Source organism: Theropithecus gelada, chromosome X (genome assembly GCF_003255815.1).
Source record: "Theropithecus gelada isolate Dixy chromosome X, Tgel_1.0, whole genome shotgun sequence".
Lineage (NCBI taxonomy): Eukaryota > Metazoa > Chordata > Mammalia > Primates > Cercopithecidae > Theropithecus > Theropithecus gelada.
Window position 1 is genome coordinate 13253883 of NC_037689.1, and position 26878 is coordinate 13280760.

Below are 26878 nucleotides of genomic sequence, written 5' to 3' on the forward strand. Positions count from 1 at the left end.
CAATACTGGCTATGAGTTGATAATTATTGAAGCTGGATGATACATACATGAGGGTTCATTATACCATCCCCTCAAGTTTTGTGTATGTTTTAAAGTTTCCACAATAAAAACATTTAAAAAAATGATAAAAAACCCTGGGGTAAAAAATTGCTGTTACTTGGGGGATAGCTTAAGTTTCTGATGTGAAGTTGAGGAAAAGTTGTCTGCTGAGAGTTAAGGTTGTGGGTGGAAGGTTTAATAAGATTGGTGAAAGTTTGAAATCACTGCTGTGGGAGAAAGAGTTGATGATCCAGCTGAGGTTAGAGGTCTTGAATTTCCAGTTGCAAATATTTGTGTGTTGTAAGATTTTCTCTAGGAGCTCTCAAGAGCACAAGTGTGAGAACTGTTGGGGAGATCCATAATTGATTTTTGATGGGCTGGCGCAACTGTAGATTAAGGGAAGCATCAATAAGAAAGATTTAATGTGATGGGGCATGTTGCTTCCCTCCCCCTTCATGAAAAAGTTATTGTGTTTTTTGTTTGTTTGTTTGTTTGTGTTTTTAAGTAGGAGAATACTTTAGTATAGTAGTCTTGAAGTTTTGAGTTTGATTCTGATGGGAAAGAGAGAAAAACTAACTTGAGAGGTAAGATAGTTTTTCTTTAAAAAATATTGTCTCATGTATTATCATATAATATTGATCATAACTGTTTACAAGGAAACTGAATGATAGTAAAATAAAATAATCCAAATGCAATTTCAGAAATATTTTAAAATTTAAACCAAATATGATTTTAGGTACTTATAAATTATTTATACTAAAAAACTAGTATCTATCTAGAGGAAAAACCATTTCAGATATTGACCTCCAAATTTAGCAATCTTTCTGGTATTTCCACTGATGGCTTTATTTCCCATTCTAGATTTCAAACTATTATTTTAACTCATATTCATTTTATTTGAAGTTTTCCATAAGTTATTGGGGTACAAGTGGTATTTGGTTACATGAGTAAGTATTTTAATGATGATTTGTGAGATCCTGGTGCACCCACCACCCGAGCAGTATACACTGCAGTGTATTTGTACTCTTTTATCCCTCGCCCCCTCCCACTCTTCCCCCTAAGTCCCCGAAGTCCATTGTATCATTCTTATGTCTTTGTGTCCTCATAGCTTAGCTCCCGCATATTGGTGAGAACATACGATGTTTGATTTTGCATTCCTGAGTTACTTTACTTAGAATAATAGTCTCCAGTCTCCAGTCTCATCCAGATCATTGCAAATGCTGTTAATTCATTCCTCTTTATGGCTGAGTAGTATTCCATTGCGCATATATATATATATATGTGTGTGAGATATATATATATATATATCTCACAGTTTCTTTATTTACTCGTTGATTGATGGGCATTTCGGTTGGTTCCACGATTTTGCAGTTGTGAATTGTGCAGCTATAAACACGAGTGTGTGCAAGTATCTTTTTCAAGTAATGACTTCTTTTCCTCTGGGTAGATACTCAGTAGTGGGATTGCCGGATCAAACGGTAGTTCTACTTTTAGCTCTTTAAGGAATCTCCACACTGTTTTCCATAGCTGCTGTGCTAGTTTACATTCCCACCAGCAGTGTAGAAGTGTTCCCTGTTGACCACATCCACACCAACATCAAATGTTTTTTAATTCTTTGATTATGGCCATTCTTGCATGAGTAAGGTGGTATTGCATTGTGGTTTTGGTTTGCATTTCCCTGGTCGTTAGTGATGTTGAGCATTTTTTCTTATGTTTGTTGACCATTTGTATATCTTCTTTTGAGAATTGTCTATTCATGTCCTTAGCCCATTTTTTCATGGGATCGTTTGTTTTTTTCTTACTGGTTTGTTTGAGTTTGCGGTAGATTCTGGATATTAATCCTTTGTCAGATGTATTGATTGTGAAGATTTTCTCCCACTCTGTGGGTTGTCTATTTACTCTGCTGACTGTTCCTTTTGCCGTGCAAAAGCTCTTTAGTTCAATTAGATCCCAGCTATTTATCTTTGTTTTTATTGCATTTGCTTTTGGGTTTTTGGTCATGAAATCCTTGCCTAAGCCAGTGTCTAAAAGGGGTTTTCCAATGTTATCTTCTAGAATTTTTATAGTTTCAGGTCTTAGGTTTAAGTCCTTAATCCATTTTGCTAACTCAGATTTAAATGTACTTTTAAAGAAGATTAATTGTTGTACATCTTCCACATTCTACCAATATCTTCATAGCCTAAGAATCCCTTGAAACAGAATGACCTACACTCCATTTGGGACCAGTGACCACTGACAAAATCTCAATTTGCTGTATATCCACCTCCCCTCCTTGTGTTTACATTTTGTAAACTGGATCCTGAGGTTTAAATATTGTGGGCAGTGGGTTACTAGTAACCAACATGGCAAAATACTATAATGCTTCATTAAACAAAGCTGTAAGATAAGGTTAATATAACTAGGGAATAAGGAAGCCTGTGCTATGAGCAAAATGAGGGTTAGTGGAAATCTTGGTGCACTGTAACTAGTTTGCTTATGTGTAAATTTATTTGTTTATATTGTTTCAAGATGGGCTGAATTGTATCGTTTACATGACAAAGTTGTCAGCAATTTCCAGTTTGCACTGTAGATTTTTGGAGGGTGAGACATCTGTGAAATTCTCTATAATGAAAGCCAGCAGCTTTTAAAATGATATGATTTCACTGCAGTTCAGATAATCAGGGACTAGAAAAGTCAAACCAACCCTCCCATTCATGACAATTAACAAAGCTGGACAAAATATAAAAACCATCTTCATAAAGGCATCAGAAAACTAAAAAAAAAGTGAAAAATTACAGTGCCAAGATGGGGTGAAAGCAGAGGTTCCAGAAAGTAAGACCGTCACTGGGACCTTGTTTTTCTCTTGGGGTGTTTTCTCATTTCAGGAGAAGACTAAGTAGTTGAGACATTGAATAACATTATTAGCAGCTTCGCAGGGCTGGGTAGACAGGGATTGGAGTCTCCTTTAGGTTCCCTAAAGGGGACCTAAAGAAGATATTCATTTTTCAGACTTTAGCTCAGCTTTGAATCATTACCCCAATCACTAGACTTGAATTGAAGCTATTCCCTATTGCTAGTGCCAACAAGCACTTGATGGAATCAAACATAAATCCTCTCTGGAGGACAATAACATTCATTTCGACTTCAAATTACTTCTTACAACAGTTTTGCAAATACAATGTCCACAATTGTGAATTGTACTGCAATAAACATGCAGTGATGCCTTTTTTTGTGGTGTCTTTTTTGATATAGTGACTTCTTTTTTTGGGGGGGTAGATACCCAGTAGTGGGATTGCTGGATCAAATAGTAGATCTACTTTTAGTTATAGAAGAAATCTCCAAACTGTTTTCCATAGAGGTTGTACTAATTTACATTCTCACCAGCCATGTATAAGCATTCCAGATGAAGGGAGATTTAGTGAACTAGAAGGTAAATCAGAAAATATTCAAATTGAAATATGGAGAGAAAAAAGGATAGAAAATACAGAAGAGAGAATAAATGACATAGAGAACTCCATAATAATATTTGTTTACATTTAATTGAAGTCTCAGAAGAAGAAAAGAGAAATAACAGTATAGACACAATATTTAAAGATATAATAGCTGATAATTTACTGAATGTTTTTAAAAAATCATTTATAAAGGCTTATATACCCTAAGGAAGAAGCAGAAAGTGAGGCTGGAAAACTCATTTGGAGTCAGAGTGTTAAAGACTCCATCAATCCATGCAGCTAAATTTTGGCATGTGGGCAGATGGGAACATTGATGGAACAAATGTCAGGATGAGATCCCGGAAGCCCAAGGAGTCATATGAGGGGCCATTTGCTTAAAGAAACCAAGAGCAGAAAAGGGAGACACATGAGTACTTAGAAGACTACAAGAGTCAAATCTGGAAAAGCTGAGCTTAATTGCAAATCCAAGCAGACAGGAGACAGAAGAAATAGAAGAGAAACATCCCACAGGTTGGGACCTAGGCAGAGCTGAAATGGAATAAGAAACTAGAGCCAAGCAAAGTTGGGAAGTTACAACAATTTCATGGAAACAGTCTGAGTATCTGAGGCAAATGGTTTAATTTGATTTACGGGCATGGTACTGGGGTGGATGATTGAAGGCTTTAAGGAGGTGAATAATATGGTACTAAGTGTGCTTTACAAAGATCATACTACAAAGATCAGTGTGAAAGGTGAACTAGAGAACTTGTGATGGTTCCAATCTCGGGATTGGGGATCAGGCAGTCTTGAGTGCAATGCTGATTCCACCTCAACTATCTCTGTTTCCTAGGGCATTTTGCATAAGCTCCCTGGGCCTTGGCTTTCACATCTGTAAATTGGGCATCTTCACAGGGTTGTTTTGAAGTTAATGAGATAATACATGTGAAGTACTTGGCCTAATGCCTGGTTTACAGTGAACATCCAGTGACCAGTGACAGGGCTCTTCTGAGGAGAAACCAGAGGCAGCAAGATCAACTGGGATGGTATTGAGATAGTCTAAGAGAGCCCGAGGGAGTGCAGGCATGGGCCAATAAACAGCTGTAAGAATGAGGAGGGGGGAAGATGTATCAGGGAATGTGTATGTGTGTGTGGGCAGGGGAGTATAGGGACAATGGAATAAGGCAAAGAAATAACACTGGAGTCCCCACCCCAACACTTCTTGAGCACATGCTGTGTGCCTAATTGTGTGCAGCTGATTAAGCCCTATGCCCAGATAACACTGAGAGCCCCAGGCCTCATTAAGCAAATTCATGCATGCTGCCATGGATGTACAAAAGATACATTTGGTCTTCAGAGTGAAGGGGCCTGCTATAGCCAAATATTCTGCAAGAATGTGCAAGCCTGGTGTGAACTTCGACCAGAGGCAAGCACTTTATTTGTAATAATCTCTGTCAGCCATACCGTGACCACCAACAATTTGCACAGGTCCAGTAGGCTGTTAATTTTTCCAAAAATTGAAGAAGCAATTGAGAAACAGTAAGGGAAAACTTACTTGTGTAGTTAATTTACTCCCCCTTTCCACATGAGCACTTCTTCAACCCAACCTAATACTTATGAGTAACAGCTCAGAACAGACGCTACTTATTTTCTCAGCCCAAGCAAGCTGTCTTGCAAAAGAGGTTAAGAATAGATTGCAACTCCCTCTAAGGTCTTGGTTTTGTCTCCATGTTGCTTTCATTTAGACAAAAGGAAGTCTGTTTATCAAAGGATTTCCTGAGGCTCCAAATCCCTGGGTGAGGAGGTGAGGTGTGAAGGCCAAATGGCTCACTAGGAAAGATTTTAATCAGTGAGTACCACCGGTGGGTGCTTTCTCTTGGTTATGTTTGATTCCTCCAGCTTCACCACTGAGAAAAGTAGGCAAAGGGCAGAAAGGGTGACTAGTGAAGCAATGGGAAAGAGGAATAGAGGAGAAAACCTTCTCACTGCTCTAGCACCTTAGAGAGACTGAATAAAATCCTGTTTCCCCCAAGTTAACCACTCCACTGCCAGCTCCCCCATCAGCCAGCCCTAGGAAAAATAGTGTAATAGACGAAATGATTTCTGGTACCCTCATCTGCTTGCTTCTCTCACCCATCATTACCTCCTTTCCCAACACTGAATCCCAACTGCCCTCATGCTGTACCCCTTCCTTTGCCATCAGACCAAATGTAACCTTATCTTGTGATCCGGGCCTTTCTTTCCCTTATTCAACTTTGTCCCACAGAGCCTGAACTAATGTGTGTGTTCATTCTAGCAGTGCCCAAAAGGGGCACATACACATTGGAAACTGGGAGCCTCAGGAAACTTTAAAAAAAAAAATGATATCTGGCCTCTGCCAGAAAATAAAATGGCACCTTGAAGGAGCTGCAACAATTTGGACAGATATAATACTTTGACACTTTTGTTCACCTCAGTTAGTCTAAATTCAGTACTAATTCAGGTTGCTTTCAGTTTTTGTTTCCGTGTATGGACAACAACTTGGGGGCTTATTTGGGAGAGCAGCCATGCCCATCTGGCTCATCGTTATGCCCACCCACGCACAATTCCCCCCAACACCTGTGTCTGGCACATAGAGTTCCATAATTGTTCCCCAGATTTAATGAGAATGAGCATATGATTGTTAATTTTTCTCCTGCTGAATCCAGAGATAGCAAATAAAGCACTTTTCCATTTTAATAGCAGCCCTTGAAATATCAGTTTTAATATTTGCTGAGACTTATGTAATCATTCAATAATTAATTCTCATATTATCTTGTGAAATTGGTTATTCTTATGAAAGTTTTACAGATGAAGGAATTATGTTGAAATCCTGGTTTAAGAACAAGGGAGAGGCAAAATTTAGATTTGAATCAGATGGAAATTGCTTAAAGGTAGATTTAGCCCAGTTTATGCTTAAAGGTATTAATGACAGTGATGGTGAAGATTCTGAGATGTCTATTTTCTTTTTTGAGACAGAGTCTCTCACTGTCACCCAGGTTGAAGTGCAGTGGCGCGATCTTGGCTCACTGCAACCTCCACCTCCCATCTTTAAGCCATTCTCATGCCTCAACTTCCCAAGTAGCTGGGATTACAGGCATGTGCCACCACGCCTGGCTGTTTTTTTGTATTTTTAGTAGAGATGGGATTTTGCCATGTTGGCCAGGATGGTCTCGAACTCCTGACCTTGTGACCCACTCACCTCCACCTCCCAAAGTGCTGGGATTACAGGCGTGAGCCACCATGCTTGGTCCTGAGATGGCTATTTTCTAATTGGAAGTCCTCATCTGTGTACATGACACGTTTGTCTTCCTCCTAAAAAGACATATTTTAATAAAAGGGGAAAACAGTTGTCTTTTTAATGGTTTATCAGATTATATTCTCAAGTGTTTTCCTATCCCAGTCAAGGGCTTCATCATTCTTCTAGTCCGTCAAAGTCATTATGGCTTCCCTCCTTTTCCCATCCACACCCGTTCATCAGGAGGTACAATCACCTTGACCTCCTAGCCGTGTTTTAGTTTTTCATTGCTACCACCCTAGCCCCCGCTCTTGCCTAGAAGAATGAAATAGCCTCTTAAATATTCCCCTGCAACCATTCTTATTTCCTTACAATCCACAATCTTCCGATCAGTATAACTTTTATGCTTTTTTATAAACACAAATCAGTTCATGTCGCAGCTCTGTCTCCCATTGTATTTCAAAGAAAATTTAAACTCTTGTCCAAGGCCTTACATAATCTAGTTGCTCTTTGACCTCATATCTTTTCACTCTCTTACTTTCTATACTGGCATTATACTCCAGTCATTCCAGCCATCTTACTATTCCTTAAATATAGTGAGTTTATTTCTACCTGAAAGTCCTTTTACTTGCTGTTTACTGACCAGTGTTGCTAGTATCTTTGTTAATACATTGTTAATAGTTTGTTAAAACCTACTAAACTCTACAGGGTGCAAGCAAGAAGCAATTTTATTATTTCTTACTACTACTCCTCTGTCAATTTCTTCCTCAGCCCTGATGAAATCCTGGACAGATCTCATAACTTGTTTGATGGTTTTCAGTTATGAAAAGGTCCACTAAAATCTAAAATTGTGGTTTTCAACAGAAGAGGCCCACTCTCTGGGGGCATTTGGAAATTCATGGGACACATTTGGCTGTTGCAATGGTGGGGAATGAGATTTAATGGCATTAGCTATATACAGGTCTGAGAAACAAGGCTTCTGCCAGCAAATGAACTCTTGTTGCAGATATTGCATGGCTTTCAAATGACCTGTTGGACATTCATGTATACTTGAATAAAACCCATAAATATAAAATATTTTTGCCTTGATTGACTGTACACTAAATTTTCCAAAATCGAAAACACTGGATAAATCAAAGGACGATTATACATTGTTTTGTTCAGAACTTTCCCAAGAGTTGTTTGTCATTTCAAAAAATCATTTCACTAACAGACACACCATGTGTGGTATATAAATAACCAATATGACACACTTGTGTAAGACGTGATCAGTAGCTGTTGTAATTATGGTGGTTCTGTATGTATGTATAGGAATATACTTAATCTTTATTTCAAATGGTTAAATATAAAGAAAAGATACTGATTATATTAAATTAAATATTGTTACTCACTTCGATCCAGACTTGTTCACTACAAGTAGTTGCAAGCATTTCATTCATTATGTGATCTAGGATAGTCATGCCAAAGGATTTGTATACTGAAATGTTTATTATTTTATTATAAATTGCTTTTATTCATTTCACCTTCACATTACAGTTTGGTTTACACCTTTGTTTTTGAAATGTTGTGTCTAGGTAGCTTGTATTATCTATATATTTCATTTCAGGATATTAAAGAGATATGTTAGAATATTTATTATAAAAAGAGGGCATTGAGCCTGACAGGATTAAGGACCAGATTCTCAAGAAATCTTACTCTGGTGCATCCCATCAACTTGATGAGAATGCAGTTCACTTCTGCAGTAGCCTCTCTTCTCACTTTGCCCTTAAGGAAGTCTTATAAATCCAATTCCAGTTGAATCCCTGAAGCCCCCAAATTCCAGAGGGTACAGCTATCCAGGTGGTTTTCTTAAATTACCCCAACTTGACTTAAAGGAAAAGGAACAAGATGGGAAACATCACAGTATTGCAACAACTTGTTCTCTAAAGAAATAGTCCTCATCAACTCAACAACTTATCTTTGTTAATCTTGTATGTCCTGTGCATATAATAATCTGAGGGGAGCAAATCAACTTTTGCCACCTTGTGTGCAAGCCTTCCATAAATTTTCTGGCACCTTATTTTAGAATTTGACACAGTCAGGGCCTCTGTTACAACCTTGAGGCAAGATGGAGACCATTTTTAAAATTTGAGAAGATGAGGATTCCTCTAGGAATGAGTATGAGTACTGGGTGAATGTCATTTTTCTTTTTTCTTTTTGTTTTTTTTTTTTTTGATACAGAGTTTCACTCTTTCACCCAGGCTGGAGTGCAGTGGCACTGTCTCGGCTCACAACAACCTCCGCCTTCCAGTTTCAAGAGATTCTCTTGCCTCAGCCTCCCGAGTAGCTGGGATTACAGGCATGAGCCGCCACGCCCAGCTAATTTTTGTATTTTTAGTAGAGACTGGGTTTCACCTTTTTGGCCAGGCTGGTCTAGAACTCCTGACCTTGTGATCCACCCACCTTAGCCTCCCAAAGTGCTGGGATTATAGGCATGAGCCACTGCACCCAGCCATGAATGTCATTTTTTAACTGCCAAATGTCAACTTTCTGGTGTTGATATTACAATATGATTATGTAAGATGTTACCACTGAGGGAAGCTGGACAAAAGGAATACAGAACTCTCTGTACCTTTTTTTTTTTTTTGAAAATTCTTTTGAATCTATAATAATTTTAAATTAAAAAGTTAATAATATGCTAATTTGATTCTTACATGTATATTATTAAATCTCATCATGGGAGTGACATCTGCAACATGGCACAGTAGGAAGCTCCAAGCCCTTGTCCTCCTATGGAATCATTAAATAAACAACTAGGAATTGACTAAAATGACTTTATAGGAGGTCTGGAAATCACTCAAAGATCTACAGCAACCAAGCAAATAGCCAATTTTTTAAAAACCGAAATTACAAATGGTAGAAAATTTTGTAACATTTTTACTTGTCCTTGCCCCACCTGCCCCTAGCGTAATTCCCAAATTTGAGGCAATGCGTAAATATACAAATATAAGAAGTTCCATGAACTCAGAGATCCACAGCAGGCACATTATAATCAAACTGTCAAAAGACAAAGAGAGAACCTTGAAAGCAGTGAGAAAAGCAGCTCATCATGTACAAGGAATCCTTAATAAAATGATTTCTCAGAAGAAGCCATGTAGGACAGAAAGCAGTAGGATGATACATTTAAGGGGTTGAAGGGGGGAAAAAAACCTGTCAACCAAGAATTTTACATATAGTAAAACTGTCATTCAAAAATTACAGAAAAATTAAGAAATTATCAGATAAACAAAAGTTGAAGGCATTTTTTATCACCATTACATGACATGCTAAAGGAAATCTTTTAGGTTGAAATGAAAGGATGGTAGATAGTAACCGAAAGCCATATGAAGATATAAAGTACAGGTAAATACATGGACAAATATAAAAACCAGTATTATTGTCATTTTAGTACCTAATTCTGCTTTTTATTCTTCTACAACATTTTAGAGTTAAAAGAATAAAAAATCACAAATCTATATTAATGGGTAAACAATATATAAAGATTTAATTTGTGACATCAATAACATAAAGTGGGCAAGAAAGATATGTAAACAAGTACAGTTTTTGTATGCAATTGATGTTAAATTATCAGCTTAAATTGTTATAATGTTAGTATGTTACATGTAATCTCCATGGTAGCCATAAAGAAAGTATCTATAAAATATACCTAAATGTAAATGAAAATGGAATCAAAGTGTGTTACTACAAAACATCAACTACACACAAAGGAGGGCAGTAAGGGAGGAAATGAGGAACAACAACAACAAAAAAAACTATAAGACATGGAGAAAACAATTAAGTAGCAATAGTAAGTTATTTCCTATCAGTAATTGTTTTAAATGTAAATGAATTAAACTCCCAAATTGAAAGATATAGATTGGCTGAATGGACAGAAAAACAACATCCAACAATATGTTATCCACGTGAAACTTTCATTAAACTTAAAAACATGCAGAGATTGAAAATGAAAGGATGAAAAATAATATTCCATGCAAAGACTAACCAGAAGAGAGCAGGGGTTGACTAAACTAATACTGGACAAAATAGACCTTAAATAAAAAAATTAGGCCAGGCACGGTGGCTCATGCCTGTAATCCCAGCACTTTGGGAGGCCAAGGTGGGTGGATCGCCTGAGATCAGGAGTTCAAGACCAGCCTGGTTTACATGGCAAAACCCCATCTCTACTAGAAATACAAAAATTAGCTGGGCTTGGTGGCAGGCACCTGTAATCCCAGCTACTCAGGAGGCGGAGGCAGACAGAATTGCTTGAACCTGGGAGAAGGAGATTGTAGTAAGCTGAGATCATGCCACTGCACTCCAGCCTGGGCCACGGAGTGAGACTCCATCTCAAAAAAAAAAAAAGTAAAAAACATAAAAAGATGTAGAATATTATATAATGAAAAAGGATTAATTAACAAAAAATATACAATTTTTAATTAACCAAAAAGATACAATAATTATAAATATATATGCATCAAACTTCATAGCTTCTAAATATATAAAGCAAATATTGCAGAATTGAAAAGAGAAACAGGCATCTCTACAATAGTAGGAGGAGACTTCAATATTCCAATAGGCCCACTTTCAACAATGGAGAGAACAACTAGCTGAAAAAATCAACAAGGAAATAAGGAACTTGAACAACACCACAGAGCAATTGAATCTAAAAGACATGCAGGACACTCCATCCAATAATAGCAGAATACACCTTTTTTGTCAAGTTCACATGGAACTTTCTCTAGGACAGACTACATGTGAGGCCACAAAAAGTCTTAATGCATTTAAAAAGATGGAAGTGGTACAAAGTAACTTTTACAATCACAATAGAATGAAAATAAAAAATCAATAGCAAAAGGAAAACTGAAAAATTCACAAATATGTGGAAATTAAACAAGATATTCTTAAATAACCAATGGGTCAAGGAAGAAACAACAAGAGAAATTTTAAAATATCTTAAGACAATGAAAGTGAAAGGTCAACATTTAAAAAATGAAATACAGTGAAAGCAGCACTAAAAGGGAAATTTATAGCTATAAGGACATTAAAAAAGAAGAAAAATCTTAAATCAACAACCTACCTTTAAATGTTAAAGAACTAGAAAAGAAGAACAAATTAAACCCAAACAGCAGAAAGACAGAAATAATAAACATAAAAGCAGAGATAAATAAAATAAAGAATAGTAAAACAACAGAGAAATTAACAAGATTAAGAGTTGGTTCTTCAAAAAAATCAACATTGACAAATTTTCAGTTAGATTGACTAAGAAAAATGAGAGAAGACTCAAATAACTAAAATTATAAGTGAAAGAGGGGACATTACTACTCATTTTAAAGAAATAAAAATTATTACAAGAGAGCACATGTATATAAACAATTATATACCAATAATTTGGCAAACTAGATGAAATGGACAAATTTCTAGAAACACGCAAGCTACCAAGACTGAATCATGAAGAAATGGAAATTTTGAACAGATCTATGACTAGTAAGGAAATCAAATCAGTAATCAAAATCCTCCCAACAAAGAAAAGCTCAGGAACAGCTGGCTTCACTGATGAATTCTACCAAATATTTAAAGGATAATTAACACCAATCTTCCTCTAACTCTTCCAAAAAGATTGAAAAGGAAGTAACAGTATCAAACTTCTTCTATGAGGCCAGCATTACCTTGATACCAAAGCCAGATGAAGACCCTACAGGAAAATTATAGACCAATATCCCTGATTAATACTGATGGAAAATCCTCAACAAAACATGAGCAAACCAAATTCAACTGTAAAGGAATTATATACCATGATTGAGTCATTCCTGGAATGTAAAGATGGTTCCCCAATTGAAAATCAATGTAATGCACCACATTAACAGAATGAAGAATAAAAATCTCATGATCATCTGAATTGATGTAGAAAAAGCAGTTGACAAAACTCAACACCATTTAATGATAAAAAATACGCAACAAACTGGTAATATGAGAAACTACCTCAACATAATAAAGAACATTTACACAAAGCCCACATTTGACATCATACTCAGTAGTGAAAGACTGAAAGCTTTTTCTCCACAGGAACAGAAATGACACAAAGATACCCACTTTCATCAAGTCTATTCAACATAGTACTGGAAGTTTTAGCCAGAGAAATTTAACAAGAAAACCAAAAAGAAAAGGCATTCAAATTTTAGAGGAAGAAGTAAAATTATCCATTTGCAGACAATATAATCTCGTATATAGAAAACCCTAAAGATTTCACATGCACACACAAAACTCTGTTAGAACTATTATAGGAGGTGGTTCACACTTGTAACCCCAGCACTTTGGAAGGTCAAGGTGGGTAAATTGCTTGAGCCCAGGAGTTTGAGACCAGCCTGGGCAACATGGCAATATCCCATCTCCATAAAAATATAAAAAATTAACTGGGCATGGTGGCATGTTCCTCCCAAATATTCCCAGCTACTTGGGAGGCTGAGGCAGGAGGATCACCTGAGCCTGGAGGTCAAAGCTGCAGTGAGCTATGATCATGCCACTGCCCTCGAGCCTGGGTGACAGAAATAGAGCCTGTCTTAAAAAAAAAGGAGCTAATATAAAATAATTCTGCATAGTTGCAGAATACAAAACCAACACACAAAAATCGGTTTATTTCTACACATAAACAATGAAAAACCTGAAGAAAAAGAAAATTTAAGAAAACAATTCCATCTACAATAGAATCAAGAAGAGTAAAATACTTCGGAATACATGTAACAAAAAAGGCAAGAGACTTCTACACCAAAAAACTATAAAATATTGCTGAAAGAAATTAAAGACAGACGTAATGAAAAGATATCCCCTGTTCATGGATTGGAAGACTTAATAATGTTAAGATGTCAATACTACTCAAAGTGATCTACAGATTCAGTATCATCCTTATCAAAATACCAATGGTGCTTTTTTTTACAGAAATAGAAAAATCTGTCCTATAATTCATATAAAATCTCAAGGAACCCTGAACAGTCAAAATAATCTTGGAAAAGAACAACAAAGTTTGAGGCCTCACACTTCCTGATTTCAAAACTTACAACAAAATTACAGAAATCAAAACAGTGGACTATTGCCGTAAAGACAGACATATAGATCAATAAAATAGAATAGAGAGCCCCTAAATAAGCTTATATATAATCAAATGCTTTTTGCCAATGCTTCCACGACCATTTGAAGGGGGAAAGAGTAGTCTTCATTCTTTTCCATATGCACATACAGTTTTCCCAATAGTTTGTCGAAAAGACAGTTGGGAAAACTGTATGTGCATATGGAAAAGAATGAAGTTAGAATTTTGCCTTATACCAGTCACAAAAATTAACTCAAAATGTATCAAAGACCCAAACATAAGAGCTAAATCTGAAGTCTTCTAAAGTCTTAAAATAAAATGTAGGGGAATACCTTCAATGACATTGGATTCGGCAATGATTTATTGAATATGACACCAAAAGCAGGGGCAAAAAAAAAAAAAAATGAATTACATTAAGATTAAAAACATATGTGCACTAAAGGGCACTATCAACAGAATGAAAAGGCAACCCATGAAATGAGAGAATATTTGCAAATAATATATGTGATAAAAGGTTAATGTCCAGAAGGTATTAAAAAACTCCCATAGCTAAAGAACAAAAAAATCAAACAACCCAATTTAAAACTAGGGAAACAAATTGAATAGATATTTCTCCAGAGAAGACATAGGAATACAAAAAGCACTTGAAAATATTCCCAACATCACTAATTATAAGAGAAATACAAATCAAAGCCACAGCAAAATACCACTTCACACCCATTAGAAAGGCTACTATTAAAAAATCAAGTAACAAGTGTTGCTGAGGATGTAGAGAAATTGGAACTCTCGTCCATTATTGGTGGGAATGTAGAATGTGCAGCCACTAGAGAAAACAGTGTGATGGTTCCTTAAGAAATTAAAAAATAGAATTACCATATGATCCAGCAATTCATCTCCTGGATATACATCCAAAATAATTGAAAGCAAATGACGAGTTGCATGTTTCATAGATATTTTTGAAAAATATTATTTTTTTTAACTTTTATTTTTGGTCCATGGAAACATGTGCAGGTTTGTTATATAAGTACATTGGGTGTCACGGGGGTTTGGTGTACAAATTACTTTGTCACCCAGGTAATAAGCATAGTATCTAGTAGGTAGTTTTTCAATCTCCACTCTCTTCTCACTATCCACTCTCAAGTAGGCCCCAGTGTCTGTTGTTCCCTTCTTTATGTCCATGTGTACTCAATGTTTAGCCCCTGCTTATAAGCAAGAACATTCAGTATTTGGTTCTCTCTCCCTTAATTAGTTCACTTAGGATAATCACCTCCAGATCCATCCATGTGCTGCAAAGTACATAATATCAGTCTTTTTCAGGGCTGTGCATTTGAGAGGAAGATGAATTCTGCTATTGTTTCAAATAATTTCTTGATTTCTGTCTTAATTTAATTGTTTGCTCAAAAGTCATTCAGGAGCAGGTTCCTTAATTTCCAAATAATTGTATAGTTTTTAGCAATCTTCTTAGCATTGATTTCTGTTTTTACTGCACTGTGGTCTGAGAGTGTGGTTGGTAGGATTTCGGTTTTTTGCATCTGCTGAGCATTGTTTCATGGCTGATAGTGTGGTTGATTTTAGAGTATGTGCCATGTACAGATGAGATGAATGTATATTCTGTTGTTTTAGGATGGAGGGTTCTGAAGATGTCTGTTGGGTCTATTTGGTTAAGTGTTGAGTTCAGGTCCCAAATATCTTCATTAGTTTTCTGTCTCAACAATCTGTCTAATTGTTGGGGCATTGAAATCTCCCACTCTTATGACGTGGTTATCTAAGTCTCTTCAGAGGTCTCTAAGAACTAGCTTTATGACTCTGGGTGCTTCTGTGATGGGTGTATATATATCTAGGATAGTTAGGTCTTCATGTTGAATTGAACCCTTTACCATCATATAATGCACTTTTTTGTCTTTTTGGATAATTGTTGGTTTAAAGTCTGTTTCAAAGTCTGTTTTGCCTGAAACTAGAACAGCAACCCCTCCTTTTTTCTGTTTTCCATTTGCTTGGTAGATATTTCTCCATTCCTTTACTTTGAGCCTATGGGTGTCATTGCTTGTGAGATGGGTCTCTTGCAGACAGTCTACAGTTGGGTCTTGCTCCTTTATCCAACTTGCCACTCTGCCTGTTAACTGGGGCATTTATATTCAAGATTAATACTGATATATGTGGATTTGTTCCTGTCATAATGTTGTTAACTGGTTATTGTGCAGACTTGTTTGTGTGGTTGCTTTATAGTGTCAATGGTCTATGTACTTAAGTGTGTTTTTGTGGTGGCTGGTAATGGTCTCTCCTTTCCATAGTTAGCATTCCCTTCAGGACCTCTCTTGTAAGGCAGGTCTGGTGGTAACAAATTCCTTCAGTATTTGCTTGTCTGAAAAGGATCTTATTTCTCCTTCGTTTATGCAGCTTATTTTGACTGGATATGAACTTCTTGGTTGGAATTTCTTTTTTTATAAGAATACTCAATATAGGTCCCCAATCTCTTCTGGCGTGTAGGATTTTTTTTTTTTTTTTTCTCAGACGGAGTTTCGCTCTTGTTGCCCAGGCTGGAGTGCAATGGTGCAATCTCTGCTCACTGCAACCTCTGCCTCCCAGGTTCAAGCAATTCTCCTGCCTCAGCCTCCCGAGTAGCTATGATTACAGGCATGAGCCTCCACACCTGACTAATTTTGTATTTTTAGTAGAGACGGGGTTTCTCCATGTTGGTCAGGCTGGTCTCAAAATCCTGACCACAGGTGATCCACCTGCCTCAGCCTCCCAAAGTGTTGGGATTACAGGCGTGAGCCACCGCACCCAGTGGTTTGTAGAGTTTCTGCTGAGAGGTCCACTGTTAGCCCAATACAGTTCCCTTTGTAGGTAGCCTGTCCTTCTCTCTAGCTGCCTTTAATATTTTTTCTTTCATGTCATCTTTGGAGAATATGTTTTCCAAGTTGCTTCCTCTCCCTTTTTCAGGGATGTCAGTGAGTCATACGTTTGGTCTCTCTACATAATCCCATATTTCTCCAAGATTTTGTTCATTCTTTATTATTCTATTTCCTAATTTTTGTCTGACTGAGTTAATTCAGAGAACTGGTCTTTGGCCTCTGAGATTCTTTCCTCAGCTTGGTCTATTCTGCTGTTAACACTTGCAATTGTATTATGAAATTTTTGAAGTAAGTTTTTCGACTCTATCATATAAGTTTGGTTCTTTCTTAAAATGGCCATTTCGTCTTTCAGCTCCTGTATTGTTTTATTGTATTCCTTAATTTCCTTGGGTTGGGTTTCAACTTTCTGCTGAATGTTGATGATCTTCCTTCCTATTCAACATTCTGAATTCTGTCTGTCATTTCAATCATTTCAGCCTCGTTAAGACCCATTGCTGGGGGGCTAGTGTGGTCATTTGAAGGTAAGAAGACACTCTGGAGTTTTGAGCTGCCAGAGTTCTTTTGGTAGTTCTTTCTCATCTGTGTGGGCTGATGTTCCTTCAGTCTTTGAAATTGCTGTCCTTTGGATTGGGTTTTTTTGCTTTTATCTTCTTTGATGTCCTTGGGGGATCATATTGTGGTATAAGGTGGGTTCACCTAACTGACTTCATTTCTAGAATATTTAGGGGGCCAAGTCTCAGGTCAGCACCCCTGATCTGCATGCTCTAACTCTAGGGTTCTGATTTGAGGCCCTTGGCTTTGTTCTCTGGCTCCTTGAGGTTAGGAATCTGCAGTGCTGGAGGGGCCAAGGTGTTCCTGGTCCACCGGCCACAACATTGTGGGTGGTGCCAGTCAAAGCACTTTGTCTGGGTGGTGGCAGCAGGATCCATGCTTGCTTGTGTGTGCCAGTAGCTGTGGCAACATGGTAGGGTTCATGCACTTTAGCTGGTGCAGGGCATAGGGGAGAGCAAGGCATTGTTCTTGCACACACTTGCTGCAGCAGTAGCAGCAGCAGGGGTGGGGCGCTGGTGGGAGTGGGGTTGCTGGCATCTCTGTGTGTGCTCACATGGGTGGCAGCTGTGGCATGATTGGGGTGGGGTTGCCAGTGTTTGTGTGTGCATTTGTGCTGGCAGTGATGGTTTGGTGGGGTGTCTGTGTGTCAGCAGGCAGGGGGACATTGTGGTGTGCTTGCACTGGCAGTGGTGGTGCAGAGAGGTACATGCTGGTGGGAGGCCATGGGTGAGTGCATGCTGGCAAAGCACTGGGGGAAGGCCAAGGTGCAGGGATCCTGTGTGTGGGCTGGTGCATGTCAGTGGGGGCTGGTCTGCTGGAACTCTCCAATGGTCAGGTATGGTCTTCCAGCAAAGAAGCTAGGACGAGGGCCCCTGGGAAGCAGTCTGGTTGGGCATGTGGCTGCAAGTGGGTGTGGCCAGACTGGGATCCCAGGAGAGGCCAGCAGACAGTGGGGCACTCAGATGGGACTGGCCTTGTCCCACAGGCAGGACCACCCAGCTTTGTCCAGGTCTGACAGTCACCTTAAGGCTAAAGTCTCCTAGAGGAGCACAGAGAAACTTGGGGGAGGGGTGTTCCTGGCCATGCTCCACTGCAGATGTTCCTGCACCAAATGCTCTGGGCTCCATACAGGCTGGAGTCTTGCCCCTGCCACCTCTCTAAGCAGCTCCTCCTATGAGCTCAAGTGTCCGTGTGGCTCGTGGGATTTTCTGCTGCTAGAATTCCAAAAGTCGTCCATGGCAAAAGCAAGCCATTTCCTACCTGTTCAACTCATCCCTTCCCCAGGGGTCCCTGGGACCCAGGAAGGAGTTTTGGTACTTAGCAGCAATGTGCAGCCTTCCCAGCTTCCTCCCCCTTTAAGCCAACACCTGCGAACTTCTGTCCACTCTCAATGCCTTCCCTCTGAATATCTGCTCAGTGTGTGTCAGTGTTCCTGATGTCCTGGTCTCTCGCTGGGAGATGTTCCTCCTGGCTGTGTCTAGTGGGCCATCTTGGCTCCTCCTTCCTATATTTTATCACAATAAAAAAACTCATGAATAATTTCAGTTATTGTTTAGGACTTAAACAAAATATTGCACAGGGAGATTATATTATTACTGATATAGTTTAGACTTACTGGCTCATGGTAATAATAAACATAAGATTGTGGTAGTTGATTTTATTGTTTTTGTATTCTCAACAGACAATATACTCCATTACTGCTTGCATCCAGATCATATTGCTTTCCACCACCCAACCCTCTGTACACCACTACTGTTCAGTAGTCATTTATTGATGAAAGAAGGCATCCTGAAGGTGCATTAAAATATGACTCCCGATGGATTAGGAATTCTCAGCTATTATATTTGAGAAGTTACCTTTTTAATTTCTAAATTCACCCAACAAACTCCTTTGGTCAAGGATTCTTTGTGCCTCTGAAATACCTTGTGGATCATGAATAGACAAAGCCCCTTCTCTTGTGGAGTCTGCATGCCTTGTATAGGGGAGAGGCAAAGTTTTTAGATCACCTGACTAGTAATAGAGTAGGGAGTAAATGAGGATGAAGACATTTATGGAAACTCTTGAGGAGGAACCATGTTGGTGGTCTCCTCCTACATCCCTTTACATTTAGAAGAGTCATAGATCGTCAGTCATGAATATCCATCAGATACCATTCTATCTTTAGTAGAGTTGAGAGATGGATAGATTCATCACAAAGCAGTAGATCAGGGTCCTTCCTCTGATTTTTACAGGTTTCAAATAGATATTAATGCACTGAATTCAAATCAAAGCTTCATATTCCTCCCACATCACTGATGTATTAATATTTCTGTTTACCTTATTAGCACTTATAGCCTGTTAATCTTTTTTGTGGGTTGCATTAGCAAACAGACCCATGTCAAAACCAAAATGAACAGTGGCTTCCCATCTCACTCAGAGTAAAAGCATGTAAGGCCCTGTACCATCTGCACCCCTTTCCACCAACACAAAGTTTACACACATGCACACATACACACACACACACAATACAACTCTTTCCCTTCAACTCTCTCCCTCTCTTACTTCTGCTGTTACTAGGTACATTGCCTAATCTGCTGTTCCTTGAACTTGCCAGTCATAATCCTGCCTCAGCGTCTTTGCACTAACTGTTCCCTCTGCCTAGAACACCCTTCTTCCAGATATCTAAATGGATCACTTCTTCAGATTTTTGCTGAAATGTCACCTCAATGAGGCCAACTCATCAAAGTTAAAGCTCCGTTCCCCGCCCCACATACACACTTCCTACTCTCTTCCCTGCTGAATTTATCTCCATGACATGTATCATCATCTAATAAACTATTTTTCTCCCCTTACTACAATGTAAGCTGCGTGACGGCAGGAATATTTGTCTATTTTGTTTACTGCCATGTCCTAAGCATAGAGAATACACCTGACCAAAAAAAAAGGCACTCATTAAATATCTGTTGAATGAATAAATAGATAGGAAAAGAAAAGGAAAAAATGAAAGAAGAAAAGAGAAGAAAAAAAAACCCTTCAGACGATATTCCAGATTCAAGAAGATACAGCCACCACCAAGAAAACTGGTCAACACACCAGTTTTCTTCCTGCTCTCATTTTTGCTTCCTCTGATAGGTTAGGTAAGGAAGATAAGAATAAATAAGACATTTGTAAGAGCACTTTAAAATTCCAAAGAGCTATTTTTTTTTTTTTAATGGAGTCTCACTCTGCCACCCAGGCTGAAGAGCAGTGGCACGATCTCGGCTCACTGCAGCCTCTGCATCCCAGGTTCAAGCCATTCTCCTGCCTCCTGAGTACCTGGGATGACAGGTGCACAACACCATGGCTGGGTAAATTTTGTATTTTTAGTAAAGATGGAGTTTCACCATGTTGGCCAGGCTGGTCTCGAACTCCTGACCCTAAGTGATCTGCCCTCCTCGGTCTCCCAAAGTGCTGGGATTACAGGCATGAACCACTGCACCCAGCCCAAAGTCCTTTTATATACAATGTCTGGTTTGATAAAAATGTTGGACTACATTCCTGGAGAAGAGGTCTACTGGTAGAATGTGACAATTTTATGGTTGCATTTTATTTCTCATTTAAACGAATTAAATTTCTGCAAGAAACAGCCCATTTACTTATCAGAGAGCCAAGACCTTCCACTTATTTTGTTTTAAGGAATCTGCGTTCCTCACTGTTTTCTATTTAGTCCTGCCTTTATGCCTTTACTCGTGCTGTTCCTCTCATAAGAAAGGCTTTCCCTGTCTATCTATCTAAATGCTATGCATCCTTCAAGGTCCATGTTGACAGGGTAGAAGAGGAGCAACATACTAGTATGCATTAATAAATGAATTCTGTTATTCTTCAATTACAAATTGCACCTGCATAACCTGCTTCTTGTAATGTGAAGAGAACTTTTAAATGTAGCATTCACTGGGAGGGAAATGCTTTGTCAGCTCTGTTTTCCCCATGCCCAGTGGTTTCACCATGAACCATTCCTGGCACATGGTGGGTACTCGATTAATATTTGATACTTGAATAAGTGAATGATTCTGAGTCTCTGTATAATCAGAATTCAGCTTAATTATACCTTGAACCATTAAGAAATGAGACTGCATCAGAGCTCATACAGTGAGTTAGAAAGCCAGCACAATTCTATGACAAGGCATATTTTCATATTCCCACATCCTCTCAACATACAGCCTCCTAATTGCCTTCTGCACTACCCCACAGTATGCACATAATGCCATGCAATGGGCTTGCTTTGTGCAGATCTCCTTTGTGCGTAACCATGGCAATGCTGTCTACTTCATACTTGAAGTGTCTGGAGGACTATGGCTGTGAATGTTAACTCACTGTATGATGACTTAATGACTTGCTTTGCATGCAGGAGGGCCCAGTACATTTTGGAATTTTTTAATCATCATAATCAGAACACTTCCTCTGTTTCTTCCATGAAGTCAAACACCTATTTACCAAATAGGCTAGAATAAAAATTCTAGATTCCCCAAACTGACATACGAAGACAATGTCTGGTGCTAAAATCTGAGGATAAAAGACTCGGGGATTGTCCTCAGAGCTTCTATTATCATCTGATATCTACACATTGGCAGTGGAATTCCTGTCACCATTTTGCACAGAAAGAATCACGTTGTGGCAATGCTAAAAGTACAGAGGATACAAATGCAGTGCATCCTGTACATTTTGTCTCCCACAGGTTCTAGCTATGACATGTGGCCAAGTTCTCCATGCAAGAAGGCATATTTCCCTCCAGGGTTTGCATTCATTTCTCATGTGAATATTTGGATGCTGCCAGAATCCCACCCATATGCCACTAATCTGATCAATTTTAAGCCAACTCTTCCTTTACTGTTAATTGGAAATACAAAGTATGCTGAAATACCAAATAAGGCAAGCAGCCGTCTTTTAAAACACATACACACACACACAAATGCACACATTTCCATATTCTGACAAACTATACAAGATTTTGAAATCAAACCCACCTCTCACTTTTGATCTGTTCATGATTATGTCATTATGTAAACACTTTGTGAGAAATTCATAGATAGTGTATGTTTAAAAATAACTCAAATTTCAATTGCATTTTAATTAGTTTCTTTATAAACCTATTGCGGGTAAATTTTCATGAAAGTTTTTATAATTTCCTTTAGGAAGAATATACAGAATGTGGAAGTAGTCTAAAACTCAGATGAAGAACAAAACTGGTACGTTTCAGATTAACTTTAAAAAGTAATAAGAAGTAGTCCACGTTAAGGAAAGTTGATACATTATTCTAAACTTACAGCATCTTCAAAGAAAGGTGAAATACAGTTTGGTTCACTGTTGTGTCAGTCTTAATTTTTACTTGGAATATAGCTTATGTGTTGCAATTTCAGCACTATATAGAATGTAAATTCTTCACGGCAGAATTTCTTTTTTTTTTTTTAACTATATAACTTACCTTCTTTAAAACATTGTGTATATTTATGATTCTTTGTATATGTGGTTCTAGAAATGGTGATTCATACTTTACAATTTTTCTTAATTTTGTTTCTTATTCAGTGAGAATATTTAAAAGAATAATAATCTGGCTTATCGTGTTTGGCTTCTAAAATAAAGATTTTCATCGACAAAGACATTCCAGCCCACAGCTGGGTTACCAAAACAGACAAATAAGAAGTACAAATAGGTAACTTATTCACGGCTTTAAAAATAAATGATTTTCCGTTATAAGATGAAGTCTCAAAAAACAACGAGGGGATAACATCAGTGAACATTTTGGAGTAAGGAACTCTGAAATGTTGCTCCTCCAGAAAAGCAATGCGAAAACTAACCAAAATTGTTAAAATCAACTTTTTCAGTTCTCTGGAAACTAAGCAATGGCTTTAACAACATGGGAAGTGTTTAGTCAAGAAAAACAGCTGCATCTCAATAAGAACAGTAAGCTTCACGGCATTTACACTTACACTAGTCCTATCATCTGTTTCCATGCTCCACACCACCATGAAAAATAACAGCCTGCCTTCCCAGTACTAGAGAAAGTAGAGCAGAGCTGGAGATCTTTCACAGCTCCACTCAAAAATAGGAATCACTACCAAACGGCTCCTTGGAAGATACCACTTGAAAGGCTTGTCATTATTAGAGCTCACTGAAACTCTCCTAATGCTAAACATTTCTACCCAGATGGTGGAGGGGCATTTCTCAAATGTTTTAACCTCACAGTTGCCTGAAGTGATGGATAGCAGTTAAGGCAAACAATAAAGTAGTCAGAAAGCTTAAAAGAAAAAGCTGAGGAATCAGATGTTTGTCGGGGTTTTGAAAAGTTTCAACATATTCTTGGGAATCTAAAAGGTCACAAATGTGTGTAGGGCTTTTCAGAAGCTCAAGAAAAACAATGACTATAATCGTTCACCTCTGACTGAACATAAGGCTCTGCACAAGCAGGAAGTGAAGGCTAAAACAGAGTTGTAAACTGACTGGTAGAGTGTTGAAGGCACGCCCCAGCACATGCACATACAGAGCCCCTATGACTGGAAGACTTGAAGACTTTTTGGTTCCAGGCATTTAAGAAAAATGCTGACTAATCATTATCTGAACGCTAAGCTAAGTAAGCGGAAACTTTAGTGCCACGAATGCAAAGATAAAGAATTTACAACATTTCTTCATAAAAGTAATTAAACAACTACTTAAAGCAGCAATGAGAAACTCTGGGAGGGTAAGCGACTGATTTTCAGAGCTGTCACATTATATTCTTCGAAATGTCCAGTTTTTTTTTTTTTTTTTTTTTTTTTTGAGACGGAGTCTCGTGCTGTTGCCCGGGCTGGAGTGCGGTGGCCGGATCTCAGCTCACTGCAAGCTCCGCCTCCCGGGTTTACGCCGTTCTCCTGCCTCAGCCTCCCGAGTAACTGGGACTACAGGCGCCCGCCACCTCGCCCGGCTAGTTTTTTGTATTTTTTTTTTTAGTAGAGACGGGGTTTCACCGTGTTCGCCAGGATGGTCTCGGTCTCCTGACCTCGTGATCCACCCGCCTCCGCCTCCCAAAGTGCTGGGATTACAGGCTTGAGCCACCGCGTCCGGCCTTTTTTTTTTTTTTTTTAAATGTCCAGTTTTCAACAAAAAAATTAGAAGATGTGCAAAGAAACAAGGAAGTATGGCCCACACAGGAAAATAAGCAATCAGTAGAAGCTGTCACTAAGGCAATCCAGACATTGGACTTACTAGGTAGACTTTAAAATGGCTATTTTAAATATTTTCAAAGAGCCAAAGGAAAATATGCCTGAAGAACTAAAGGAAAATATGAGAAAGATGTCTCACCAAATAGAAAACAAAAAGAGTCAGGAATAATAAAAAGAAACCAAATAGAAATTCTGGAGCTTAAAAATTACAATAACTGACAGGAAATAATCACCAGGGGAGCCAATAGCAGATTTGAGCAGGCAGAAGAAACAATCAAAGAACATAAAGTGTGATTACATTATCCTTAGCAAACCAATGCAGAAACAGAAAACCAAATACTGCGTGTTCTCACTTATAAGTGGAAGCTGAATGATGAGAACACATGGACACATGGGGGGAACAACACAAACTGGGGCCTGTTGGAGGGTGGGGAATCGGGGGAGGGAGAGCATCAGGAAGAATAGCTAATGGATGCTGGGCTTCATACCTGGGTGATGGGCTGATCTGTGCATCAAACCACCATGGTACAAGTTTACCTATGTAACAAACCTGCACATCCTGCACATGTACCACAGAACTTAAAATAAAAGTTGGGAATTAAAAAAAAGAAAGAGAGAGATCAATGAAGATTATCTGTTCTGAGGTGTAGTGATTAAAAAAAAAAACGAAGAAAAATGAGCAGAGTCTCAGAGATCTGCTCTGTGATGTGGGATACCACGAAGCATACCAATATATGCATAATGGGAGGGCCAGGAGGAAAGAAGAAAGAGAAAGAAATAGAAATATGTTTGAATAAATAATGGCCGCAAGCTTTTCAAATTGGTTTTAAAACATTAATCTGTGCATCCAAGAAGTCAACAAACTTCAAGTAGGATAAGCTCAAAGAGACCCACACCTACAAACATTATAATTAAACTATTGAAAGCCAGAGAAAAGAGATAATGTTGAAAGGAGCGAGAGAGCAAGCACTCATCACATACAAGTGATCCTCAATAAGATGAACTCATCAGAAACCATAGAGGCCACCAAACAGTGGACTGACATATTCAAAGCACTGAAAGAAAAACCATAAACCAAAATTTCTATTTATAGTAAAACCATAATTAAAAAACGTAGGAGTAATTCAGACAGTCCCAGATAAATAAAAACTGAGAGTTTGCCACTAGTAAACCTGCACTAAAGAAATGCTGGCCAGGCATGTGGCTCACTCCTGTAATCCCAGCCGTTTGGGTGGCTGAGGTGGGAGGATCGCTTGAGCTCAGGAGCTAGAAACCAGTTTGGGCAACATAGTGACACCTTGTCTCTAAAAAAGAAAAAAGAAGAAGAAGAGGAAGAAGACGAAATGCTAAGGGAACTTCTGAAAGGACGCTAGACAATACCTAGAATTTATACCTAATTTACTTGAAGAAATAAAGGCCCTGTCATTCCAGACAGGAGACTCCACTAGGGAGTATGTTATCTGGGCAGCCACCAGGGGCCCAATCACCCCTGACAGGCCTCCTAGGCCAGGCTTCACTTCTCAGGTGCTCCAAGCCCTTCTAATAGTACTTTGGTGGATGACTTGGATTCATCTTTCAAGGCTTGCTTTGTTTCTCTGGTGAGTCAGGACTATGTCAATGGCACTGATCAGGAAGAAATTCGAACTGGTGTTAATCAGCGTATCCAGAAGTTTCTGCATACTGCAAGAGAGACAATGTTTTTTGTTTTTTGTTTTCCTGAAAAAGATTGCAATTATCTGTCCAGAAACCAGAGCAAGTTATCAAAGAGGATATCTCAGAACTAAGGAATGAATTACAGCATTAAGATGCACTGATTCAGGTTAGGCGAGAGCTGTGCTACGCGAGGGTGTCGGACGTCGTTTCTCCTTTTCATCATATAGACAACAGCCCTGCTGCAAAGATGGTCAACGTGCCTAAAACCCGAAGAACCTTCTGTAAGAAGTGTGGCAAGCATCAGCCTCACAAAGTGACACAGTATAAGAAGGGCAAGGATTCTTTGTATGCCCAGGGAAAGAGGCGCTATGATCGGAAGCAGAGTGGCTGTGGTGGGCAGACAAAGCCAATTTTCCGGAAGAAGGCTAAGACCACAAAGAAGATTGTGCTAAGGCTGGAATGTGTTGAGCCTAACTGCAGATCCAAGAGGATGCTGGCCATTCAGAGATGCAAGCATTTTGAACCAGGAGGAGATAAGAAGAGAAAGGGCCAAGTGATCCAGTTCTAAACTTTGGGATATTTTTCTTCTGATTTTGAAGAGAAAATGTTGAAGCCATAGAAAAATTACCTGAGGGAAAATAAATAGTGATATTCTTACGCAAAAAAAAAAAAAAAGATGCACTGATTCAGAAGCATTTGAGAAAGCTGAGGCATTGGTAGCAGTTGCTAAACAACATCAACATGCAGCACAAAAAGCCAGCCGACATCCCTCAGGGCTCCTTGGTCTACCTTGAGCAGGCATCTGCCAGTATCCCTGCACCTCTGAAGTCAACCTGAGCAAAGGGCAAAGGCTGTCGGCCTGA

General features: G+C 38.6%; 1 protein-coding gene and 1 pseudogene across 1 annotated transcript; both read left to right on the plus strand.

Annotated features, from left to right (window-relative positions):
• Positions 1-4104: 4104 nt before the first annotated feature.
• On the plus strand, positions 4105-26878 carry LOC112616339 (annotated as a pseudogene).
• On the plus strand, positions 26188-26690 carry LOC112616059 (60S ribosomal protein L36a-like). The gene has a single exon (XM_025373012.1). The coding sequence runs from the start codon at positions 26263-26265 to the stop codon at positions 26581-26583; it is 321 nt and encodes a 106-aa protein (XP_025228797.1). The 5' UTR covers positions 26188-26262; the 3' UTR covers positions 26584-26690.

Bases quoted from the DNA above. Each gene is read 5' to 3' on its own strand.
- LOC112616059 (XM_025373012.1), top strand. From the start codon at position 26,263: ATGGTCAACGTGCCTAAAACCCGAAGAACCTTCTGTAAGAAGTGTGGC.